This window comes from Phaenicophaeus curvirostris, chromosome 21 (assembly GCF_032191515.1).
Source record: "Phaenicophaeus curvirostris isolate KB17595 chromosome 21, BPBGC_Pcur_1.0, whole genome shotgun sequence".
NCBI lineage: Eukaryota > Metazoa > Chordata > Aves > Cuculiformes > Cuculidae > Phaenicophaeus > Phaenicophaeus curvirostris.
In genome coordinates, this window is record NC_091412.1 from 6,830,339 (window position 1) to 6,853,533 (window position 23,195).

The 23,195-nt window shown below is 43.1% G+C and overlaps 1 protein-coding gene across 6 annotated transcripts in view; it reads left to right on the forward strand.

Annotated features, from left to right (window-relative positions):
• Window positions 1-23,195, forward strand: part of ACACA (acetyl-CoA carboxylase alpha) — a 127,353-nt gene that overhangs the window by 20,812 nt on the left and 83,346 nt on the right. For all 6 annotated transcript variants that reach the window (XM_069874400.1, XM_069874398.1, XM_069874396.1 and 3 more), the window contains 22 exons: window positions 860-958; window positions 1,540-1,646; window positions 2,396-2,506; window positions 2,975-3,184; window positions 3,697-3,867; window positions 4,694-4,855; window positions 5,228-5,391; window positions 6,310-6,460; window positions 6,916-7,019; window positions 7,645-7,726; window positions 8,541-8,686; window positions 9,703-9,853; window positions 11,280-11,414; window positions 11,638-11,784; window positions 12,308-12,496; window positions 13,117-13,217; window positions 13,742-13,830; window positions 15,117-15,241; window positions 19,673-19,786; window positions 21,271-21,384; window positions 22,280-22,369; window positions 22,871-22,989. In XM_069874400.1, coding sequence (XP_069730501.1) covers window positions 860-958; window positions 1,540-1,646; window positions 2,396-2,506; window positions 2,975-3,184; window positions 3,697-3,867; window positions 4,694-4,855; window positions 5,228-5,391; window positions 6,310-6,460; window positions 6,916-7,019; window positions 7,645-7,726; window positions 8,541-8,686; window positions 9,703-9,853; window positions 11,280-11,414; window positions 11,638-11,784; window positions 12,308-12,496; window positions 13,117-13,217; window positions 13,742-13,830; window positions 15,117-15,241; window positions 19,673-19,786; window positions 21,271-21,384; window positions 22,280-22,369; window positions 22,871-22,989 — 2,881 coding nt within the window. The remainder of the gene's footprint in view (window positions 1-859; window positions 959-1,539; window positions 1,647-2,395; window positions 2,507-2,974; window positions 3,185-3,696; window positions 3,868-4,693; window positions 4,856-5,227; window positions 5,392-6,309; window positions 6,461-6,915; window positions 7,020-7,644; window positions 7,727-8,540; window positions 8,687-9,702; window positions 9,854-11,279; window positions 11,415-11,637; window positions 11,785-12,307; window positions 12,497-13,116; window positions 13,218-13,741; window positions 13,831-15,116; window positions 15,242-19,672; window positions 19,787-21,270; window positions 21,385-22,279; window positions 22,370-22,870; window positions 22,990-23,195) is intronic.

Here is a 23,195-nt window from a genome sequence, read left to right on the forward strand (position 1 = left end):
GTTGTCATTTTAAAGAGGGTGTTTGTAATTCACTTTTATGGCGATAGTAGATTTCTATGAGGGCAATACATAAAGTTTGTGGTCTAGTTAGCAGTGTAGTTAACCAAGTTCTGGAGATGTTGCAGTAGGCCTCGTCTCCTGAACCACATGGATCTGAATATTGGATAAGGTTTTGGACATGTGCTGCGTTTAAAGATGGAGTTGTGATAGAAGTCATGGTTTGAACATAGCCTGGAGATAGTTTTATCTGCCTGAATTCTAGCAGATCTTTTTTTCTGTTATGTCTTGAGCCATAACCACAGAAGCACTCTGGAGCTTTGAAGAGGAGTGTGTTTAAAAGCTGTAGTTTAATTCCAGTTTAAATCTCTTGCCAATCACATTTCAAGTAAAATCAGGGCACTGATTTATTATTCCAGTAGCATGTGTTGTGCACGCTTGATAGGGGTTACTGCTGCCTGCTGTCCCTTTGAGAGCAGGCCCAGCTTGAGGCCACTTGGAAGCGGTGCTTGCAAGCTGTGTGTGCCAGGACATCTTTAGCAGGTCAGGCACTTAAAGACCTGTTCTGATGTGTCTATGGTTGCATTGCTATGGTTTCATTTTCCTTTTCCTCTTTCTTGGTCAAAAGTGCTCAGGTTTGTTTGCCTTTAGTTTCCTGGCTGATACAATTAATGCTTTCTGTTTTGGTTCAGAAATGTTGATTTATAGTCGTTGAGATGCATGATGTAGATGAGCATGCAGCAATGCTGCTGAGAGTGTTTATTTATCCCTCTTATATGGAACCCAAATCAGACTCCTGGCCATTTCCCAAGTGTCTGGCATCTCTTGTGTCTTTCTCATGCATTGCTTTTGCTCTTTCCAGGTCCTCCAAGCCAAGCAATGTGGGCCTTGGGAGATAAAATTGCTTCTTCCATAGTGGCGCAGACTGCTGGCATTCCAACTCTTCCTTGGAGCGGCAGTGGTAAGAAGGAAATTGCTGTGTTTGTCAAGACCGTTCTGATCTTTTTTTTTCTTCAACTCATCTAATCTTTAAGAAGTGTCTGTGCACAAAAAGGCATTTGAAGAGGTGTTGCATCTGTTTAGGATTTCAAATTTGTAGTATTTGAGGCTTAGACATAGTGATTATGATCTGTAAGGATATATAAAGCAAAATTTGCATGTTGTGTAATGTACTGTTAGTCTGACAGTCTAGCTGTAATATTCCTGTATTTCTGCAGTCTCTTCTTTTCTAGCATTTACTTTTGGAGCACACGGCCAATACCTTGCTTTCATGGAAGCTCTATTCAGTTTCAAAAGGTTATAAATAACAGCCTGTTTCTCAGAATTGCATACTGTAAATGAAAGAGGATATAATTATTTGGATGAAAATATCCGCTACCCAGAAAACAGAAATGTCTGTTTACATTCACATTCATTCTTTTGTAAATGCTTCCAGGCTAGTTACTTGTGGAACTACGACTGCTGTTTGTTTTGCCACTGCCTGACGTGTGAGTTCTCACTGAGCCTTGCAGAATGAGCTAAGACATTAACACTGTGTTTCAGGTCTTCGAGTGGACTGGCAGGAGAATGATCTTCAGAAGCGCATCTTGAATGTTCCTCAGGAACTCTATGAGAAAGGCTATGTGAAAGACGCAGATGATGGGCTGCGGGTAGGTGGGCTGTAGTTTGAAGGTATTTGAGGTCTTGCTGTACGCACACCTGGAGAGAGCTAGAGGCTTAGTTTATTTTTAATGGGAATAGAAACGAGAAACAGACTGTCAGCCTCGCGGAGCTGAGTCTTGGAAATTGGAAAGTGATCTTTCACGTATTGTCTTTGGGCCAAGCCTGCAGAATTTAGTGAGAATTAGGAGAAGGAGTTAAACATGGGAACAGAGTTGTGTTTCATTAAGGGCTTTCTTCTGCATTTTGTTTAATGCTGGAAGAAGGTGTTTTTAATAGAGACCCATGACCTCACACTTGGATTCATCTTTTGCTAAGTGTTTCTTTGAGGAAGATTTCTAGAATAAGAAACATTCCTTGCACAATACAGGATTCCTTTGTGAAGAGAGGAGGTGGAGTGTATGATTTTTCCACGTTGCCCAAGATGAATGATTTTCGTTATTACAAAACACCTCTTCTGTAAGATTGTAAATCCAATGGTGTGAAGCACTGACAAAGGAATTTGTGACCACTTTGAGAGGCTAGAATTCTCTGTAGTCACCAAATCATTGCTTATTTTTCCAGCTACAGGCACCCTCTCAATCTGGAATATTTGCTTTCTGTCCCATTCATGTCTTGGTTGCTAAATGAAATCAAATATGGAATCTTGGACACAAATTAATAGGGAAATAATGATCTTTTCAACTTGATTCTGATAACTTTTTGTATGTACCTGTGTTTTTCTGCCCATTGTGATCAGGCTGCTGAGGAGGTTGGCTACCCTGTCATGATCAAGGCTTCTGAGGGAGGAGGAGGTAAAGGAATCAGGAAAGTTAACAATGCGGATGATTTCCCCAGCCTATTTAGACAGGTAATGTTTCCTGTTAATTTGTACTGTTTTGTTCTAAATGTTCAGGTCGGGTGGTTCTGAGAGCGGTGAATCAGAAATATTAAAGTACTGAAAAAGTCTGCGTTATGTATCAGAGCCTGTTTAGCTACTTTGAATGATGAGTTCATGCTGTCTTTACTCTGTATCTTGGTAGGGTTTTGATCTATCTGCATATCCAATAGAGTTGTCAAATGGCCAAACATCATAGGAGATGCTGAAAAAATCCAAATAATGGAAGGCGTCTGCAGTGTGACTCAAAAATGTTGAGGCACCTGAGCCTTCTTTGATTTATGGGTTATCTAGGAAACCTGAGCAGAAACACAGGGTATTTTCGGCCTCAAATGGGCCACGGGAAATTTCATGGATGGTTCTTGCTTAAAAATGAACTTGAGATGACTAAAACAGGTGCTTACTAAAAATCATCTGCCTCTGACACTGTCTCTGCTGCAGGTTCAAGCTGAAGTCCCAGGCTCTCCAATCTTTGTAATGAGACTTGCCAAACAGTCCCGCCACTTGGAGGTACAGATCCTGGCAGATCAGTATGGCAATGCCATCTCTCTCTTTGGCCGGGATTGCTCCGTGCAGCGCAGGCACCAGAAGATTATTGAGGAGGCCCCCGCTTCTATTGCGACTTCAGTGGTGTTCGAGCACATGGAACAGGTGAGAGTGGTTCTGCAATTTATCTTTTCCTTGCAAGACAGGATTTTTTCTTTCACGTTGCCAAGCGATTTGCACTGTTGAATCTTTTAAAGGAGCAACGTAGGGTTGCGTGTCTTAAACTACTTAGATTGGGCAATGACTTAGATTTCCAAAACTGAGTTCACTACATGCTGACAAACAGCTGTAGAGCTCCCTTCAAAAATTCAAGGGAATTGTGTTTTAAATATATATTGTTATGCTAAAAGCAAGCTGCAGGAGTTGTATGAATTGTCTGCTCCCGAGTATTATAAATATTTGCTTCAAACTCTGCCTTCTGTAAATTGTAAATGAAATAACTTGGAATTCAAAACTCCTGTGCCATGTGCTTTTCTTTGCACAGTTTTCGAGCGTGTTACAAGCTTTTGTTTCAGAATGCCAGCAAAAATGTCCGAAGTGGGTGGTGTGGATGAACAGAGCATAGGTGACTGAGAATGGGGCCTGGAAATTAAATAGTCTTCTTTCATGTACCCTAGTGTGCAGTGAAGCTTGCCAAAATGGTGGGATATGTGAGTGCAGGCACGGTGGAATATCTGTACAGTCAGGATGGCAGTTTCTACTTTCTGGAGTTGAATCCCCGCCTACAAGTGGAGCACCCCTGCACGGAGATGGTAGCTGATGTTAATCTGCCAGCAGCGCAACTCCAGGTGAGTCAGGTGCCCAGGCCCTCCGCTTCTCGCTCCTTGCTCCTCGAGGCTTTCAGGAGTACTCAAACTGTGGACGTTGAAGAGGCCTGAGCATGAAAAACCTGTTTTGCTGAAACCTTAGTAAAACCGGGAGGCGGAGGATTGCCTGAGTCACAGCCAGGGTGCTGTGTTAAAGCTGGCTCACACAGTGGCATTATGCAGATTGCTAGATCTTTGTACTGATAGAGGAGAGAAGGTAAAGAAATATACCAAATACGACCTATATCCTCATGTGCAGACAGGTGATACGCTACTCCCTCACATTTCCTCTGGAGTGAAAATACCCCATAACTCAAAGCCTATTTTGGTAATGAACAGAAGAAGTGAGATTTTGCTCCATAAGGATGCAGCCAGCTCTGCGAGTTACTCTCTCCACGGTTTATAGCTGTAAAATACCAGTTTCGTATAACCAGTTAGGGGCCCTCTGTCTCACTAGGACCTTAGTATATTTTTAACAGGCCTAATGCATGCCCATCCTCAGCTGACCTAGCATTGGCCAGCTTTCTCTGGAGCCTTTTGATCAGTCAACGGAAAATACTGGCTGAAGGGCCTAAGGTGGATATTACATGGAGCTCAGCTGTCCTAAGAAATATGGATGTTCCAAGACATTTCAGTGGAGAACACTCACAGCAGAAAGCAAGTGTGCGTATTTGCTGTGCTGGAACTGCTGCATCAGCTTCTGCAAAGAAATGGTGAAATTAATTCTTCAAGGAATAGGTGCTCTCTGTGAGGAGGAAAGCTGACTTAGTGATGGTTTATTATTATTATTGTTATTATTATTCCTTAGATTGCCATGGGAATTCCCCTCCACAGGATCAAGGACATCCGAGTGATGTATGGTGTGTCTCCATGGGGAGATACATCTATTGATTTTGAGAATTCAGCCCATGTCCCCTGTCCACGTGGCCATGTCATTGCCGCACGTATCACCAGCGAGAATCCTGATGAGGTGAGTGGTTAAATTCCGTAGTTACCGATTGCACTCTGATAACTGTAGGCTTTACGCTGAGGTTCAGTCCCTACTGCTGACCATGAAGACTTTGACAGCTTGGGGTTGAAACTTGAAAACATAAACTGATCTTTAAGGTCACTTCCAACCCAAACCATTCTATGATTCTAAGTTTGAGAGATTATCCTTCCCTTATCTCACTTACCTGATGCTTCTGTAGACCCTGGCTAGGCACAGCCTGAACTTATTTGTGTATGTGTCATGTTGCAGCACAGAGAGGTGCTCTAGCCTTCTGAACTCTAATGACTTCCCTAATTCTGAATTATGTACTTTTTCTTTAGGTTGTATAGCCATGTCTGTCTGTCTTTACAGGGATTTAAGCCCAGTTCTGGTACCGTTCAGGAACTGAATTTCCGCAGCAATAAGAATGTCTGGGGCTATTTCAGTGTTGCTGCTGCAGGAGGGCTTCATGAATTTGCCGATTCTCAGTTTGGTCACTGCTTCTCTTGGGGAGAAAATCGTGAAGAAGCCATCTCGTAAGTAGTCAGAAAAGTTATATAACCTTGGAAACTGCTAGTTTTGGTCCTTTTTCATAGAATCATAGAATCATAGAATAACCAGGTTGGAAGAGACCCACCGGATCATCGAGTCCAACCGTTCCTATCAAACACTAAACCATGCCCCTTAGCACCTCGGGGTGAACCAAACTGCCATGGATAAAACAAGACTCCTTACTTCTAGGAGTTTTAAGAGAAACTTCCCTCTCTTTACCTTGTTTTTCATATCATGGTCAGGCTTCCCATCCTGTCTTGCTTTGCAGTTCCACTGTGTTGCACCTACATTTCTTAACTTTTTGCTTACTTCTCTTTCTTTTTCCTTTCTGTTTCATTCCTGCCTTGTACACCTGCTGGTGGGATATGACATAGCTACTGTTGTGTTGAATTCCCTCTTTGGAAGCATTCTGGTGGAAAACTTCTTAGAGAAAAAACATTGATAACTCACTATATCTGTGTCTTATATCAGTTTATAAACCACTGAGTGTTTAAGTGGTGTGGAACATGAAAGCATCTATCATAAGACAGGACTCTGACCTGTCATCCATGCCATTTTTCATCCAGAGCCTTTCCTCTATTCCATTCTGGGTGGGATAGAGACCATGTCTGTCTCTACCTCTAACAGGTGGTAGGTGCCTAGATGATGATAACAGTGGGAGCTGCTGGTCTTGTAGCTGATGCTGTCTGAGTTGCTGTGCTTACAGCAGCAGCAGATTGAAGAAGTTCAATATTCCCTCATTCCCAAGGACGTCATATAGGATCTTGCTCTAATACGCATGCTCTTCTGCTGTTACTATTGGACCGTTTTTTCTGAATGGCTCATGAGGAACTATCTAAAGTTACCAGTTTACACGTTGCTGTTAGTATGGGGTAGAAAACAGGTATTCTTTTCTCTTTCAGAAACATGGTAGTGGCTTTGAAGGAGCTGTCCATCCGAGGGGATTTCCGAACCACTGTTGAGTACTTGATTAAACTGTTGGAAACGGAAAGCTTCCAGCAGAACCGCATCGACACCGGCTGGTTGGATCGGCTTATTGCTGAGAAAGTGCAGGTACAGCTGCTTCTTTACTGGGCTACAAATTGGAGTGAGGAGGGAAAGGAAGGTGAGGCAAGTTTGGTGCATACTGGTTGCAGGAGGACAAAGATTTAGGAGTGGTTAATTTCCATTTACCATTTTATTAGTAAACCTTTTCACTGGGCTTAATTCTTATACATTTCAAAATCCCAGGTCACCCCTGTCAGGGAAAAGTGGTCATAAAGTTGTCCAGAAAAGCAACTGTGGGTCCTCAAGATTTCATCCAGGAAAATCAAAATTGAGGTTTTCTTTTAAGGAGTTACAGAGCTACTTGCTTCTTTATAGTGCTTGCATGGATGCTACACCAACTTACTTTTAAAGAGAGATTGACCTTGAACCAAAACCAGAGCTGAGACTGTTCTTTAAGTGGGTGTCCAGAATGGTCTGAAGCTGAAGGAGAAGTGACTGTGTTATGTCCTGTTTCTTTCTAGGCTGAAAGGCCTGATACCATGCTGGGCGTGGTGTGTGGAGCTCTGCATGTAGCTGATGTCAGCTTCCGAAACAGTGTCTCAAACTTCCTGCACTCTCTAGAAAGGTAAAATTGCAAGCTGGTCTGATAGATAGCCAGTAATCACATAGGAACTAGTTTTGATTTGCAAGTTTTGTTCAAGTCCTGTACAGTCCAGAAGCACACCAGGCTTGTTATCTGCTGCCTGTTCTTTGGCACAAAGAAACTGCTTAACTAATAGCCAGAGAAGACTGGCAGTTACCTGTGCGTCTCTTTAAAGTATCCCCTGCTGATTGGGTTGGTTTCTGGCAGTTTTAGCACAAACTACAAGTAATGGCTGAGAAATGTGGAGTTCTTTCTCTGCGTGCTGCTAGAGCAACATTAGGGAGTCTTTAATCACCAGATATTGTCTTCCTTAACCTTCCTGAAGGTTAATTTCTTCCCCAGATTTTCCAGATTTGAGATAATTTTCCAAATGTAATGTTTTCCACAAGTTCTTAGAAAACCCTCTCTGCTCCTGCTGCTTTAAGAGCAGGCACCGTAGGGGAACTAGTCCTCACATTCTGTCAGGCTAAGCCTTGTATAATCTAGGAAGGTTCATTCTTAGCAGCGCTTTCCATATTCTGGCATGTATCTTTGAACCTGCTTGGGCTCCTGATAGCCATTTGGTGGCTTCTGGAAGACAAGTTTTGTTTTGTATTTCACTTTCAAGGGGCCAAGTCCTCCCTGCTCATACTCTGCTAAACACTGTGGATGTGGAACTCATCTATGAAGGACGGAAGTATGTGCTGAAGGTACGTTGTGCAATGCAGAAACCCATCCTCTTGCCAGTTTTACTTGGAAACATGCTGCTCTGGTTTAATCTTTGTAATACATGTAATTATTGGAATTAAATCTGTGCAGGGTTTATTTTCTCTGCTCTAGGGGAGTTAAGAAATCGGTACAGTGTTCCTTGTGATAATGCCCCATCACGTCTTTCCATTGCAATGTCTCTGTGTTTCTCTCTAAAGATTTTAACCCTTTGGGGTCAAGAAATGCTATGCAAAGGGTGAGGAATTCTCTGCTATAGGCCAAGACCACTGCCTGTTGGTTGACCAAAACTTTTAATTAATGTTTCTGAACATGTAGATCTACTCAACTGTTGAGTAGATCCAGTTTCATCAGGATGACAGGATTTGTAGCAATTTTCCCTTCAATGTTGCATTTTCTCTGCTGTGGACAAAAAAAATGTTGGAAAAACTGTTTAAAGGTTGCAAAACCAAGCACATAGAAGTTAGGAAATATTAGACTTAAGATTGCCTTTGCAAACTTAATTAGCTTTCTTGGGCAAATTCATTATGGTGACATTCTTAATGACACGGCCATATACTGTTTCTTGCAGCTGTAAGAATTCTTCACCCCTGCATCTCTGTGAAAAATGTTTGGCTTTGTGATCCCAAATATTGTTATATCTTTTTTTCCTATCTAACATGAAAACAAATGACTCTGTTCTCCTTCTTTAATTGCCACTGTTGCAGTGTTTGGAAAACCGTGTATGTTGTGGCAACCGAGGCACTATCAGTGCTGTGTGCATTTCATGTGATACGTACCATTCTTGTGGCTCTGCAGGTGACCCGACAGTCTCCCAATTCCTATGTGGTCATCATGAACAGCTCATGCGTGGAAGTTGATGTGCACCGGCTCAGTGATGGAGGACTGCTCCTGTCTTATGATGGTAGCAGCTATACCACCTACATGAAAGAAGAAGTGGACAGGTACTGGCCTGTAAACATTAACATGTAGCACTTAGATAGTAGCTGAAATTATGTGTACTTGTATATTTACGCCTCCCAAAGATCAGTTGGGAATGGAATTTTCTCCTAGGAAGGGGTTACTAGACGTGTTGTGGATAAGTTTAAAGGGAGAAGTTGCCTTCACCTGAAGAACAGGTCTTGCCTGCTGTTAGAAGAAAGATCTGCCTGTGACCAGTGTGGAGTCCATATTCTCGTGCTGGTTCTTTAAAAGCGTCCTTTTCAATTAGAAAAGAAAACCCCACCAAACAAAACCAGAACGTGAAAATCTGCAAAATCCTTTAAACTCCACAGCTGCCGTAGAAACAGGCACATGATTTCCTATTTCAGTGCATTACTTCAAAATTCCCCATGGGGATCCTAGCCACAAGGCTGGTAAATCTCGAGCTTCTGGAATGTGAACCACTCCCCACTCTGCTGCTTTCTTTCCCGTGACAAATGTAATGAATCTGGGCAGGAGTACAGAGGGTTTGGGTAACTTTCTGGGTTGGAAAATGCTATAAAATCTCAACCTCTCAGTTGGCTGTGTGGGTACATCCTGCTCTTCCCAGGTGTGCTCTGTATACAAAAGGATTTTGCATGAGGTGGGCAGTTTGGTGAAGGTATTGTGTGTTATGTATGGCAAGTGTAAGCTCCACTGATGTCAGTTTTTGTTCATATGAAGTCTTGAACTTCGTTGGTTCTGGTTCTGACAGAGAGTGATACCTTTGGTACAGAAGAATCACAAAACTAACATACATACAACCTTGTTAAGAGCTGTTTTGTCTGGTTTCTGATCTCTTGCTTCCATAGTTCTCTTCTGACATGAGTAATCTGAACTTTCATATGCAGAGCTGTACCATTCATCTCAGAAAAGCTGTTTGGGGTGGTTTTCTTTAGTTTTGTTTTGTGGTAGAGTAAGGAAAGAGAGAATGGATTTTCCCCATCCCATGTTTTCCACAAGAAATTCTGTTGCAGTGATTTGTCCTGTTCATTCCTAGGTATCGCATTACTATAGGTAACAAGACCTGTGTGTTTGAAAAGGAGAATGATCCCTCCATTCTGCGCTCACCTTCGGCTGGGAAGCTTATCCAGTATGTGGTGGAGGATGGGGGGCACGTGTTTGCAGGCCAGTGCTTTGCAGAAATAGAGGTAAAAGAGTCTAAAAGAACTGACTTGGCTGTGAGTGCTGAATCTGCCCAGGGAAAAGCTGGGGAGATAAAAAGTTGAATGCTTTGGAACTGGGAATTGAGGGTGAGGGATAGTTCATAGTATTTCCTTTCCAACTTCTGTCTGTGTTTTAACCGAGACTAATGTGGGAATCAGCAGCGAGAGTGGTTGGGTGGGGAAGAAGTTACATAACAACGGGAAATTGAGTATTAATGACTGTGTACCAAGTGATAAGCAAAATTTCTCAGCAATGAGACTATGGTTATCACCTTGCTGTGACACCAAAGGAGAGTGGGCTCCGTGTGTACTGTGTGTTCTACCAGTGGTCAAGCAGGCCACCTGCTTGTAGACCTTGGTACTAACATGGACTTAGAAGCAGAGTTTATATGCCAGGAGTAAGTGACAAATTAAGACTTCTCTGATTACCTGATCATTTATCAGATTGATCAAATGAGTTAATAAATGTCATTTCTCCCTTTTCTCTTGGAAGTTACTTAACTCGTAGAGACGAGGAGGATGAACAACTTCTGCATCACTGTGAGGAAAGCACAAGTGGTTGTGTAGGAGTGCATGGCTCAAAACGAATTTGAGGGAGGGAAGTGTATGTTGACAGAGGGGTAGTTAAAGTCGTTGGGGACAATGTGTAGGAGAAGAATATCAAGGCAGAGATCCAGATATTTTGTGTAAGTGCTTTGACACTGCAACAGAGCCATGGCTAAGAAGGAGCCACCTACTCAACTCCTGTGTTTCCAGTTGTGATGTATTGTATAGCAGTGGTAAAACTAGACTGCTTCCCCCGATGCCCAACCCTTCTGCTCCAAAGGCAGGAGCATCTATGGTTGATCTAAGGAGGCATGTCTGTTTATGGAGACCAGTGACCTCTAGAAAGCAGAGTTCCCTCTGCTAAAAGTGGATGTGGGCTTTCCCACTTCTAGCTATAGACTGTGGCTGTTGCAGCAGCAAATTGTATCTGCTTCATTTGTTGTGTTGGATGTAGGGCTTCTGAGTACCTGTTGTTCCAAGCGATGTGGAACAGGTGATGTTCCTGGGGATCATAGAATCATAGAAAGGTTTGGGTTGGAAGGGACCTTGAAGATCATCTAGTTCCAACCCCTCTGCCATGGGCAGGGACACATCCCACTAGATCAGGCTGCCCAGGGATGGCTTCCTGCTGCACTAATTTGTGGCCTAGAAGTTTGTTCTATGATTCACTTTTGTGTCGGGTTTCATTTCCAATGTGTGTGCTTTTAAGCCTTTGAGAAAACCTGAACCAAAAGGTGCTCATGCTGGCTAGTTTATCTTGGGAGGGTATTGGGTGCTGGCTTACAAAACTAGAACCATTTGGGGAACATGGAAGCTGAGTGTGTAACCTGGAAGCTGAGCATGTAACCTGTTTTCCTTGCTACAGGTGATGAAAATGGTGATGACGTTAACAGCAGGAGAATCGGGCTGCATCCATTATGTCAAACGCCCAGGGGCGGTGTTGGATCCTGGCTGTGTGATTGCCAAGCTCCAGCTGGATGATCCCAGCAGGGTTCAGCAGGTGAGAAGCTGCAGGAAGTGCAGCTGGAAAGAGATTGTATACAACATAGAACTGTTGGAGATGCAGTTCATAACTTTTCCCTCCCTCAACCAAGTGCATTTTCCATGCTGAGCATTCTTTCAAGTGAAATCTGAGCCTCCAGCTGAGTATGACTGGATGTTACAATCAGGACCGATACCATATGGAAAGATTAGTGACACCGTGCTGTTCATTGTGTTTCCAGGCTGAACTGCACACAGGTGCCTTGCCACAGATCCAGAGCACAGCACTTCGAGGCGAGAAACTCCATCGCATCTTCCATTATGTCCTAGATAACCTGGTCAATGTGATGAACGGATACTGCCTGCCAGAGCCCTACTTCAGTAGCAAGGTACTGGTTACTTCTTTCAGAGTGAGAGCACAAATACTCTTTCAGTTCAAGGAAAGGCTGGCCAATTTGCACGTTGCAGCCAGAGGATCAAGAGGTGGTGCCATACTGCTCTGCTGGTGACAGCTTGATTCAGTTTTCTTGCTTAGGTTTCCTTATATTGAGTCTCTCCATAAAGAAAGGTGGAAGAGTCCCATGTGTGGTACCCAAAACAAGGACAAAATCAAGCTGGATCTTTACTGCTTGTGCCTGCAGCCTTGTACATGGGAGCTGCAGGTAGAGCCAGCTGTGGCAGAAGTTCTAGAGGGAGGAGGAAAGAAGGTGGACAAGCCTAAGTCAGCTGTTGACATAAGGTAGCACAACAGCTTTGTCATCTACCACCTCAGTTCTCACTTTTAGTCCCTGGACTAGCTGTGTGATAAAACAGTATTGAAGAAGACCTCACTGAAAAGCCTTTCTTTTTCTTCTTTCTTGCTGCTTATTCTTTTCTTTGTGTTTGTCTTTACACTGACTTGTCTCTCTCTAGGTGAAAGGCTGGGTTGAGCGACTAATGAAGACGCTGAGAGATCCATCTTTGCCTCTGCTGGAACTTCAGGACATCATGACAAGTGTTTCTGGACGGATCCCACCCAATGTAGAGAAGTCCATCAAGAAGGAGATGGCTCAGTATGCCAGCAACATCACATCAGTTCTTTGCCAGTTTCCCAGCCAGCAGGTGATTAACCACACTTACATAGAGGAATAAAAACTGGTTTGTGTTGGGGCAGAGAGAAAGTTCCTTTAAATTATCTGGTAGTTGATAGGACCCGGAAAGTGTATTTCAACATGAAAGATTCTTACCTGAATCACTTGAGCTTAAACGGTTGCCTCCTTTAGCTGTGCTGAAGGGTCTGTGTTCTCTGCTCAGTATAACTTTAAACAGGCAGTTTGGAAGCAGTTTAATCGTATCAGTGGCCTTGTGGGCATTTATTTGTTTACTTTTTGCCTGGCACATATACTGTGGTGTGATATGTAGTGTCAATGTAACCTTAAAAGAGCCTAATTGGTTGGACTTGATGATCTGGTGGGTCTCTTCCAACTGGTGATTCTATGATTGTAATTGCAATTAAAGGAGGCCTGATGAGGTCATGGGATGCTGGAAGATGATTTCTCCAGTATACAATATTGTGCATTGATTTTTTGCATCAATGTCAGGTCATTAACTTCCTTAGCAGTTTCAGCTTTGGCCTTTGGACTCTGCTGGAGCTCTGGTCTGTCTGTCTGGAAGGTCTTGGCTTCTCTGCAGGTTCTTCAGCCAGATCATCCCATCCAGGACATGTGATTGCTCTCTTTCAGATTGCCAATATCTTGGATAGCCATGCGGCCACCTTGAACCGCAAATCAGAGCGTGAGGTCTTCTTCATGAACACTCAGAGCATTGTGCAGCTTGTGCAGAGGTGAGCCATTTTCAGGGGTGCCTCCTGACTTTTTTTGCTGCTGTTGGAAAGACCTGAGCCTGCTTGTCTTTATTCAGTTGGTTTTATTACACTCAGACTCTAAATCTCTAGGAATAAACCTGCATACTTGCCTCAGCAAGGTCCACAGTGAGAGAACTGCGTGTCGCTCTTGGCTGCCTGTGTGAAACACACAGAGATCCTTCCTCTTTTTACCTTTGCCATATGAAAGAAAGATTTAACTTCTGTCTTGATACTAACCATACTATGGCCATTTCATCAAGCTGCTGGTGTGTGTTATGCTTTCAGCATCCAGAGTTTTGAGTATTTTTAGAAGAAAAAGGACATTTTAATCCAAAACGTGAGCCATGCTATCACACAACTTTAATGGTGGAGTTATGTATTCACATAACAGTGGAGCTTTTCAGAACAAAGTATGCTTCTTTCTGTAAGCAAATGGGCTTATTCTGCCGCTCGTTATTTGTTTGCCAGTCTCAGTGCTAGGTTTGACTTGTTTCCTTCTGCAGGTACCGCAGTGGTATCCGGGGTCACATGAAAGCAGTGGTGATGGATCTGCTCCGTCAGTATCTGAAGGTGGAGACTCAGTTTCAGCACGGTGAGTCTCTAAGCACATCAAGGATTTGATTTCTGAAAGTCTGAGTTTATGGTGAGGCTAAGCTGCGCAGGTTTTCTTCCAAGGCTGCCAATCAGATCTTGGTTTTTTTAGAGCAGCTTTATGTCTGGTTGGAGCTTTCATGGCAAGAGTGCACATAATGCTTATGACCAGCCAATGACAGACTCCATCTCAATGCTGTTTGTCATACTGGTTTTCCACTGTGGCATATCCATCATCTTTTACATCCCGTGCCATCTATTCCACAGTTTACATGTCAGAATATGCCTGTCAGTCTTTAAAAGAATAGCTCTTATGTGGGTTTATGATCCTCTCAGTGAGGGCTTTTTTTATGACCTGGAGTAAAAAGACAGACTCACTGAATTGTGAGTTTCTTTGTGTTGCCTTTTCTGATCTGATATTGAGGTCACTAAGACTCAGCCAGTCTGTGTGCTTGTTCTAGATCAGGGATGAAACAGTTCTCGTTGCATTCCCTCACCGACTCTGTCAGCAGTGGCCTGGCACTGGAGAGCTCTCCTGTTTGGGTATTCCACATGTAAAAGCTTCATATGAGAAGCTTGATTTTTACTTCCTGATTCTTGAGCATCTGCAGAAAAATTAGAATCAGAAAAACTGTTTAAATTCACCACGTTATTTAGTTCTGTCTTGCCTATTCACTAAATTCTATAGTAGGAAAATCAAATACAGTAAAACAAAGTCTCTGAGTTCTCTGCACCTGCTGTGAGATACCAGGAAGCCGCTTGTTGTTCTTAACAACAAACCTCATCCTGGAATTGAGCATTGAAATGAATGCATTGCACTGCTGTATCCAGGCACAAGATGGCAATGAAGCACTAGCTAATTTTGAGGCTCTAGCTCCTACAGGTAGTTTAGATTCCACTTTTCTTTTGTCCAGCTCTAATACCTGCACCAGCCTAATGCTACTGCAGATTCGTTTCACTTCAGTTTGCTGGTAGTAGAGGATGATGCAAGTCTTTTTCCTATTTATTTTTATTGTCATTTGAGTGAAAGACTGAGCTCAGTGCTCCCCTCTTTGTGTTGCTTACAAGGATGTATTTGATATTAGAACTGTTTTAATAAGGATGTTTAAATTAAAGTTTGCAGTTGAGGGAGTGATGGTGGGAGGAGTGCTTCCTTCCCAGAATTGTGTGGATGATGCAAAGAAGATTCTCAAAACATATATGTAGAAAAATAAAGACACATTTAGTAACTTGTATTCCTTGACAGAGAGGTGTGGAGACTGGAAAAATGTGCATTTCTGATTGCAGGTCACTATGACAAATGTGTCTTCACCCTTCGGGAAGAGAATAAAAGTGATATGAATGCAGTATTGAACTACATCTTCTCACACGCTCAGGTCACAAAGAAGAACCTGCTCGTTACGATGCTCATTGTAAGTTGTTTATTGGTACTCTCAGAATTTGCTTTTCCTTGTAGCTGTGTGTTTGATGCTTTATAAGTCTCTGAATTGGCAGCTGTCATGCTGAAAGATGCAAACCTTCTAGCTGCAGTGGTGTGGAGTTTCTTCACATGTTCTTAGGGTGTGCAAGCCATGCATTAGAGGAGACCCAAAGCATGCTGTTCAGCTCAGCGTCTGTGCAACTTCTGGTTCATGACTGTCCTGCATTGATTGCCTATCAGACTGCAATGAAGGCTAATTATGCAAGTGATTTGTGAGCATCTGTGGGAAGATAAGAATAGAGACTTAACTCTTACATTGAGAGGATGCTAGCTTTCAGACACCGGGCTATGACTTTGTACTTGATTTAGTCTGCGTCTTCATCTTCAGGGGTCTCAGAGAGGTCCTGTTTTTATACAGTTCATGGCACTCAAACTGGAGTTGCTTGGAAAGTAAAGCAATATGCTACCAGCACAAAAATGAGATTTTTTTTTTGTAGTAATAATTCTGTAATAGCAATATTTTTATAGTCCCTCATTACTAATGAGGATGATGTCTTGGCAGTAAATGGCATTAGGTAGCCCATATGGAGCCCTTGAGGGGTTTCACATGCTTGTCCTTGATCAGCCATAGTTTGGTCTTAAAGGTTTGGCAGTGGCTTCTTGGCTTCTTCCTGGTTATAGTCTCAGAAGTCTTATCTCAGGTCTGCAGTGGTGCTTTTGGGCCCCTGTACTCTGGGCTGCCTGATGGAATCTGACTAGAACTCAGTATCTCAGCAATATCCAGTATCTCAGCTGGTCACTCCAGATTAGATCTCTGACCCTTAGGATGGTGTGTGGCTGTCTGAGGACCTTGCAAAGGGATGGGATATCTCCTGGGGTTGGAGTTCCTCTTGGACAGACATAGATTCCACCCTAGAAACCTCATGCCAGGACCTGCCATCACCTTCTCGTGTTTTTCTGGCTTGTTACTCCATGAAAAATATCCGTTCTCATCAGTTCCACTGTAATGGATAAAGATCCCGCTAAACTATATTCCCAGGAAAAATAATTAAAAAACAACATTTGAGTCCTGTCTCTTTTTTTCCTGTTTCCTAAAAAGCCTCAAGAAATCCTTGTCCCATGTAGTGCTTTGACGCAGAATGAATGTCCACCTTCCCCAGTGCAGGATGAATTTAGCTGTGACATGATTTTCAACAGACTGGAGTTAGGTGTCCTGCTTTTTTTTTTTTTAATTACAATTCTCTCTCTCTCTCTTTCCCCACCACCTTTTCTTTTCTTTTTCTCCAAACATAATCTGCTCTTTTACTGCCAAAAATATGTCCAAAGTAGCCATCCACAGAATAACACTCAAAAGCAGAAAAATAGTCATAATTGTCCTAGGCTGAGGCTGTGTTTCCTAAACTTGAATTTGTAAGATATAAAGACCCTGGCATCCTTTCTTTCTGATTCTCCTTTTCCCCCCCTTTTTTTCTCTTTCCCTTTTTGGTGTGTGGTGTGATTGTAAGTAACGCTTGCCTTAAGAATCTCATTATTTGAACACGGAGCCATATTTCCTCTGAGAATTCTGGAGTAGCTTTGAGCCGGGGCTGTTCATTTCTCAAGTAATCATGCTGGCGTGATGGAGAGAGAAAATGGCAGCTGTTCGCAGCTCAGGCCTTCAATTTTCTTCAGAGTCCGGTCACTCAAGTGTGTAATTACACGGGGGTGCCGGGGAGGCGTTAGCCCTTGTCAAAGAGCTGGTTTGAGGCTTTGCTCACTGCCTTTGCCAATCAGTGCAGGCAAAAGCCAGTGCAGCGCCAGCTACCTGCTTTCTATTGCTGTTGTCATCCTGATTATTTCTTGGCAAAATGGGACTGAAACTATTTGTCTAGTTTTTCGCCTCCATTTGCCAGCAGGATGTCCATCTGAGGGAGTGAAGGCCGTGCTGGGAGATAGGAAACACAGAGAAGCATCAAAGACTTTTCCTTTTTCCTGCTGGTGTAGTCTTTCTTCTTGCCACTGCCAGTTACTTCTACTCAAGAGAAGGCTGACATTTCAGTTTTCCAGAACTTAAAATATACTGGAGAAACCACGGTGGACATTATGGAGGAGCAGATAGACAGCGAGCCAGTGATCTGAGCGGCATTTGTGGCCTCTGCCAGCGCAGCACCCAAGGTCTCGCAAAGGGGTTCCATGTGAGCGCTGTGGTGCAGGGCTTCTTAGACGGAGAGGGTTAATGGAGGCTCTGCAGGGGCAACATGCCATTGGTCACAGTGTCACCATGTCACCCATCACCATGGCACAGCTAGGGATCACTGTCTACTGAGTTACAGGTCATGCTGTTAACCAGAACACTGTCATTCCTCTTTCTTCTGACTCACATTACTCTTTGTGTCTGGGGAACCCCGTGGCACAGTTGGTGTAATCATGGTGAAGGCTGTGGCATTGTATGGGTTACCAAGCTATTTGTGTGGGATGGTTCAGTTTGTCCTCCAAGGGCACACGTCATGTCAAAATACCTTGATGCTTATGTTGCTGTTATTGATGTATCCCTAGGAATCCATTATTAACAAGGGGCTCTGAGGATGGTTTTAGTAATAGCGTTTTGCTGCTATCATTCACCTTTTTTAGCTAGCAGGCGTTTAAGGCAGGATGGGAACTATTTCATCCGTCATGTATTTGTTGAAATATAGTGTGATTTGAAGTTGTATGTTCATTTTATGTACTTAACGACTGTTGTACGCACGTCCTAGCCTTAACTGGACAGAACTGCTTGTGGCATGGCAGATGCCTTGCCTCCTATGGAATATTTGTTACCTTGAGCAGTAACATTACATCACCCAGGAATCTGTATTTCAGATACGACGAAGGCACTTCTCAAACTGTTTGCTGTGAATTCACATTGACCTGGAGTGGATAAATGTACAGAACTTTCTTTGGGAACAGTCATTGTAGTGTTTGCTGGCCCACAACGGTTTAGCAGGGGACAACAATCTAATATGAATCAGTAGCTTAGGTTTTTTTAATACGAGTGATTTGGCTGTGGTCTCTCTCCCTGAGATGCACAGCATCATTCCTAGGGTTGCCATTGTGCTTGAGTGGGGCTGGAGAGAAAGGGGCCAAGAGCAGTGTCAGGGAAAAACTGTTTAGCTTTGGAATCGCGCGCAGTACATGCTGTTAGCTGTTACTGTATGGGACTTAGGTTATTTGGTTTTTGTTCTTTATTTTTCCTGGTGGGCTTCTAAATCTAACCTGCTGTGCAGAGGTTTCCCTTTTCCTTCATAGGGCCTTTTCTCAACTGTATGTGTTTAAAATGTCTTAAAACTTTAAGACACCGGCTCTCTTTCTTATTCCAAATCCCTGTTCCATCTTGCATTTTCCTCCTGTGATTCATTTACCCAGAGGAAGACTGTTAAGTGCTGTATAGCAGAAACACATCAGATACTCCTAGAGGGTTTCCAGCTTTGGGAGTGGGAGGGAAGAGGCTCAGAAGCCAGTGGAAGTAGTTGAAGACTGTGGGATTATTCATGGGAATTATAACTATTTTTGGGAGGAAGTATGCCCCTCCTCTGTTCAGAAAACAAAACAGGTTAAAGTCTTTCCTGCTTGTGTTTTTTTTTGAATGGCTGAATCCAAAAGAGTTTTCAAATGGTGTTAACACTGAAAATTGTGCTGTTCAGTTTTACTGTTTTATCCAAACGTTTTAGACAGTAAGTAAGCCAGTGAACTGCCTGAGAACCAGGATCCCATGATTAGAAGAAGTTTTATGGAGTCAGTCCTGTACCATGGCAGGAAACTCATATCATTTATGGTTTTAGTTAGCTTTACCGTGTTAGAGGAATGACAGGATCTTTTTTCCTGGTGTTGCGGGAGCTGTACAACGCAAGCGGTTGGTTTGTGGTTGTGGAGTTGTGGGGCATTTTTGGGTTTTGAGGTGTTTTTTAAGTGGGTTTCAGGAGGTTCTCTCAGCGGTTAAACTCCTTCTGTTTGGTCACCTTTCATGATGAAGGTTTGCTAATCTTTGCATGCCACAGAAGACATTTTGCTACAATTAAATGCTCTTTGAATTTTGCATTGCTGCTAGGGGAGACTTCTGGCACAAAACTGAAATTGGGTAATGGGAAAATGTTTTAGTTGAGTCTCTTTGACAAGTCAGTATTTCTCGTGTTTGGATGCCAAAACACATGCTGCAAATAAGAAAATGGGTGATGGTGCCAGTCTCTTCTTCTGTAGCTTTATTTACATGTGTAAAATTATTGAAAGCCTAACACTTGTACTCCTCTGAGTACAGAATGACAGAATAATTTAGATGGGGACCTCTAGAGGTGCTGTGGTCCAGTACCTGAGTGCACATATATACATATTTCAGGTTTAAACTCCTTCGTAGGAGGATGGAAGATGATTTTCCTCTATTCTAAACATTTTCAGTTCTCTTTATTTTTAGGACCAGCTATGTGGCCGTGACCCCACCTTGACAGATGAGCTGATTAATATTCTGACAGAGCTGACCCAGCTCAGCAAGACAACCAATGCCAAAGTGGCCCTGCGAGCACGGCAGGTAAGGGAGCGTGTTTAGCAATCCAAGCTGATCCCTGCTAGAGGCAGACTGTGCCGTTGCTGACCAGATCAATACAGACTGCTCCCACTTGGAGCTCGCTCTTTTGGGAAGTCTGTCTCTCTGGATGTTATTTTGATTACTATGTAAATGTGAAGAGTAGATTACTGTGAGCACCACTTTAATAATGAAGCTAATTAACCAACAATTAACCATTGTGGCAGTCTAACAAAGCTTGCAGGGGATTCCCAATCACTGTAAAATTTGAAGTTAAGATTACATTCCTTTGTTTCTGCTCTTCAAAATAGTTTGTCTGGCTCAAATAGGAGTTAATTGAGAGCAGCGTATGGTCAAAATATATGGTCACTGTTGTTCCATCTGGCTTTATAATCTGCCCAGGTTGATCAGCTACCTTACAGTTGTGAATCAGGGTGTGTGGAGAGCTGAGAGAAAAATTTACACAGGACCCAGATGTTGTTTGCAGCTGCTAAAGAGCTTTTTCAAAGAACTGGGTTGTTCTTTTGCAGGGTTTCTTCTAGCTTTTGAGTTGCGTTTTGTCAATTCCTTTTCAACCTGAAAATAATAGGAAAAAAACTTGATATTGCCAATTCCAAGAGTCTGGTACAGATAATAATTTGAATGCCAGATATCCACCTGGATATTATTGTGAGTTTCCTCTTTAGCAGTTAGTCCATAGCCAGGAAAGATTGAGAGGGCACAATCGTTTCATGGTAGTGCTAACCCTGTAGTCTGATCACTCCTCTCACTCTACAGTCCTTATCTCCAGTCTAAAAGCCTTCAGCAGGAAAGCTGACACGTTGAGGATCTCTCCTTTTATTTCAGAGCTTGACTATTGAAAATGAATGGGCTGTTTGAAGCTGCTCAATGACCTTCTGTTTCCTTCAGGATTGTATTTGTGTCCTTGAACCGTTCGGTTATTGAACCTCTCAGCAGCATGCTGGGGATGGTACTGCAGTCCTTGTGTATGTCTTTATGTTGCTCTTTCACTTCATTTTCCCCTGCAAGCTGCTCCCCCTTCCTATCTCTGTATCCTTCATGTTGGGCTTTTAATACCTGGCACCAGTGTCTCTTGCTTCCTCTGCTTGGAAGCTGTGAAAGGCGGTCTCCGTTGCTGGCCTCCCCACAGCTGCTGCCTGCCAGATCTGCTTTCCAATTAACAGCCGGTCAGGCAATCCCCAGGACTAGCAGCTCTGCAGTGCTAAATCACATGCACTGATGGAACTTGATTGAAGCTGTTCCTTTTCTCCATGGGGAATTGCCAATAATACAAACCGAGCAGATACACAAATGAGGCTGGGGAGGGGAGAGGGTTTGCAGCATCACCCAGGTGCCACAGAATTCACAGGAGACACCGACTGCCTCTTCTGGGATGGAGCAGACTATTGCTGCCTTTGAGGTAACAGCCTCCTGCCGATGGCCGATCAGAGCTCCTTTCACTGACATTCCTTGTGTTTGCCATTTACCAGGTTCTCATTGCTTCCCATTTGCCGTCCTATGAGCTGCGGCACAACCAGGTGGAGTCCATCTTCCTGTCCGCTATTGACATGTATGGGCACCAGTTCTGCATTGAGAACCTGCAGGTATCTACCAGACTTCTCTCCTTGTTTCCCTGCTTCCTTCTCACTGATCTTAATGTTTCTGTATTAAATCTCACCTGTAGTCACAAGGTCCTTGAAGCTTTAAATCATATTGTTCTGGTTTCTAGCTTCCCCATGTTTTTGTTTACATTCCTGTACTGGTAAGAGAATGACCTCATCGCAGTCCACAACTTCCTTCAGTGGGGAAGCAGAAGAGGAGGTCTCGATCTCCTCGCTCTGGTGACCAGCGATAGGGCATGAGGAAATGGGATGAAGCTGCACCAGGGAAAGTTCAGATTGGACACTAGGAAAAGATGCTTCACTGAAAGGCTGGTTGGTCACTGGAACAGACTCCCCAGGGCAGTAGTCATGGCACCAAGCCTGCCAGAGTTTGAGGAGTGTTTGGATGATGCTTTTAGTCATATGTCTTAGTTTTAGGTTGGTAGTCCTGTAAGGAGCAGGGAATTGGACTTAACGGTCCTTATGAGTCCCTTCCAACTTGAGATATTCAATGATTTCATGTAAGAAGATCATAATCTTTGATGAACAGCAGGACAGGCATGGAAATTGGAACTAGTGAGGCCTGATTAGGGGTTTTTGCTATTTTTCTCTGACTCTGCAAGACAGGCAGTTTGTTTTTAAAATTGCACAGTGGCCTCAAGCTGCACCAGGGGAGGATCAGACTGGAGATCAGAAAATTTTTTCACAGAAGGGGTCATCATGCACTGGAACACGCTGCCCAGGGAGGTGGTTGAGTCACCATCCCTGGAGGTATTTAAAAGATGGGTAGACGAGGTGCTCAGGGACATGGTTTAGTGACAGATAGGAATGGTTGGACTCAATGTTCCAAGAGATCTTTTCCAACCTGGTGATGCTATGATTCTTTGATCTCTTCTAGAAACTCATTTTGTCTGAGACATCCATCTTTGATGTGCTACCCAACTTTTTCTACCATAGTAACCAGGTGGTAAGAATGGCAGCTTTGGAGGTAAGTTTGTTCCTGTTGAAAAACTAAATATTTTTAATCTTTCTGTGATTTTAGTTTGAGTTTTAGCTTTTGGGTTTTTTGCATTGTTGGGTTTGAGCATTGTTACCCTGCAAAATTAAAAGAGCTGTAGACTTTGTGCAGTCTGGCATACTTGGAGTCTGGCATTTAACAGCATTAATATTCATAACTGACTGAAATTTCAGACTCAAATTATCTGCTTTGCTTGAAGGAAACTCAGGAGGTTGAAAGGATTGAAAGTAACCTGGTGTCAGAGAATTTGGTTGGCCTACCCTGTGTGCCATGTACTGATACTGTATTCTGCCAGACTGGCCTTCCTCAAAGAATAATTTCAAGTTCTGGTGGAATTAAGAGTTCAATCTAGATGTTAATTTAATGGTATCTGTTTGGTTTTTAGTATTTTTGAAGTCTCTAGTGTATTACTTCTTTCTCTTGTTCTGCCTCCTTAGCACAGTTGGACTGATCAAATTTCTCTCTAACTAGGTGTACGTTCGAAGGGCATATATTGCCTACGAGTTAAACAGTGTCCAGCATCGCCAGCTGAAGGATAACACTTGTGTGGTGGAGTTCCAGTTCATGCTACCTACCTCCCATCCAAACAGGTCAGATCACGTGTTCAGGTGCCTTTGGAATCGGAAGCTTATGAGGGGCTACATCTTATCTTGGCAAAGAAAACTTGCAGTAGAATTGGTGGAGAAAGGGAGAGTCCCAGTGCCTCAAATAAGCACAAATTATGGGAGATGAAACCCTACATTACCCAGTTCCTTCTCCTGAGTTATTTAAAATCTCAGGAGCTGTGGGTAGTACT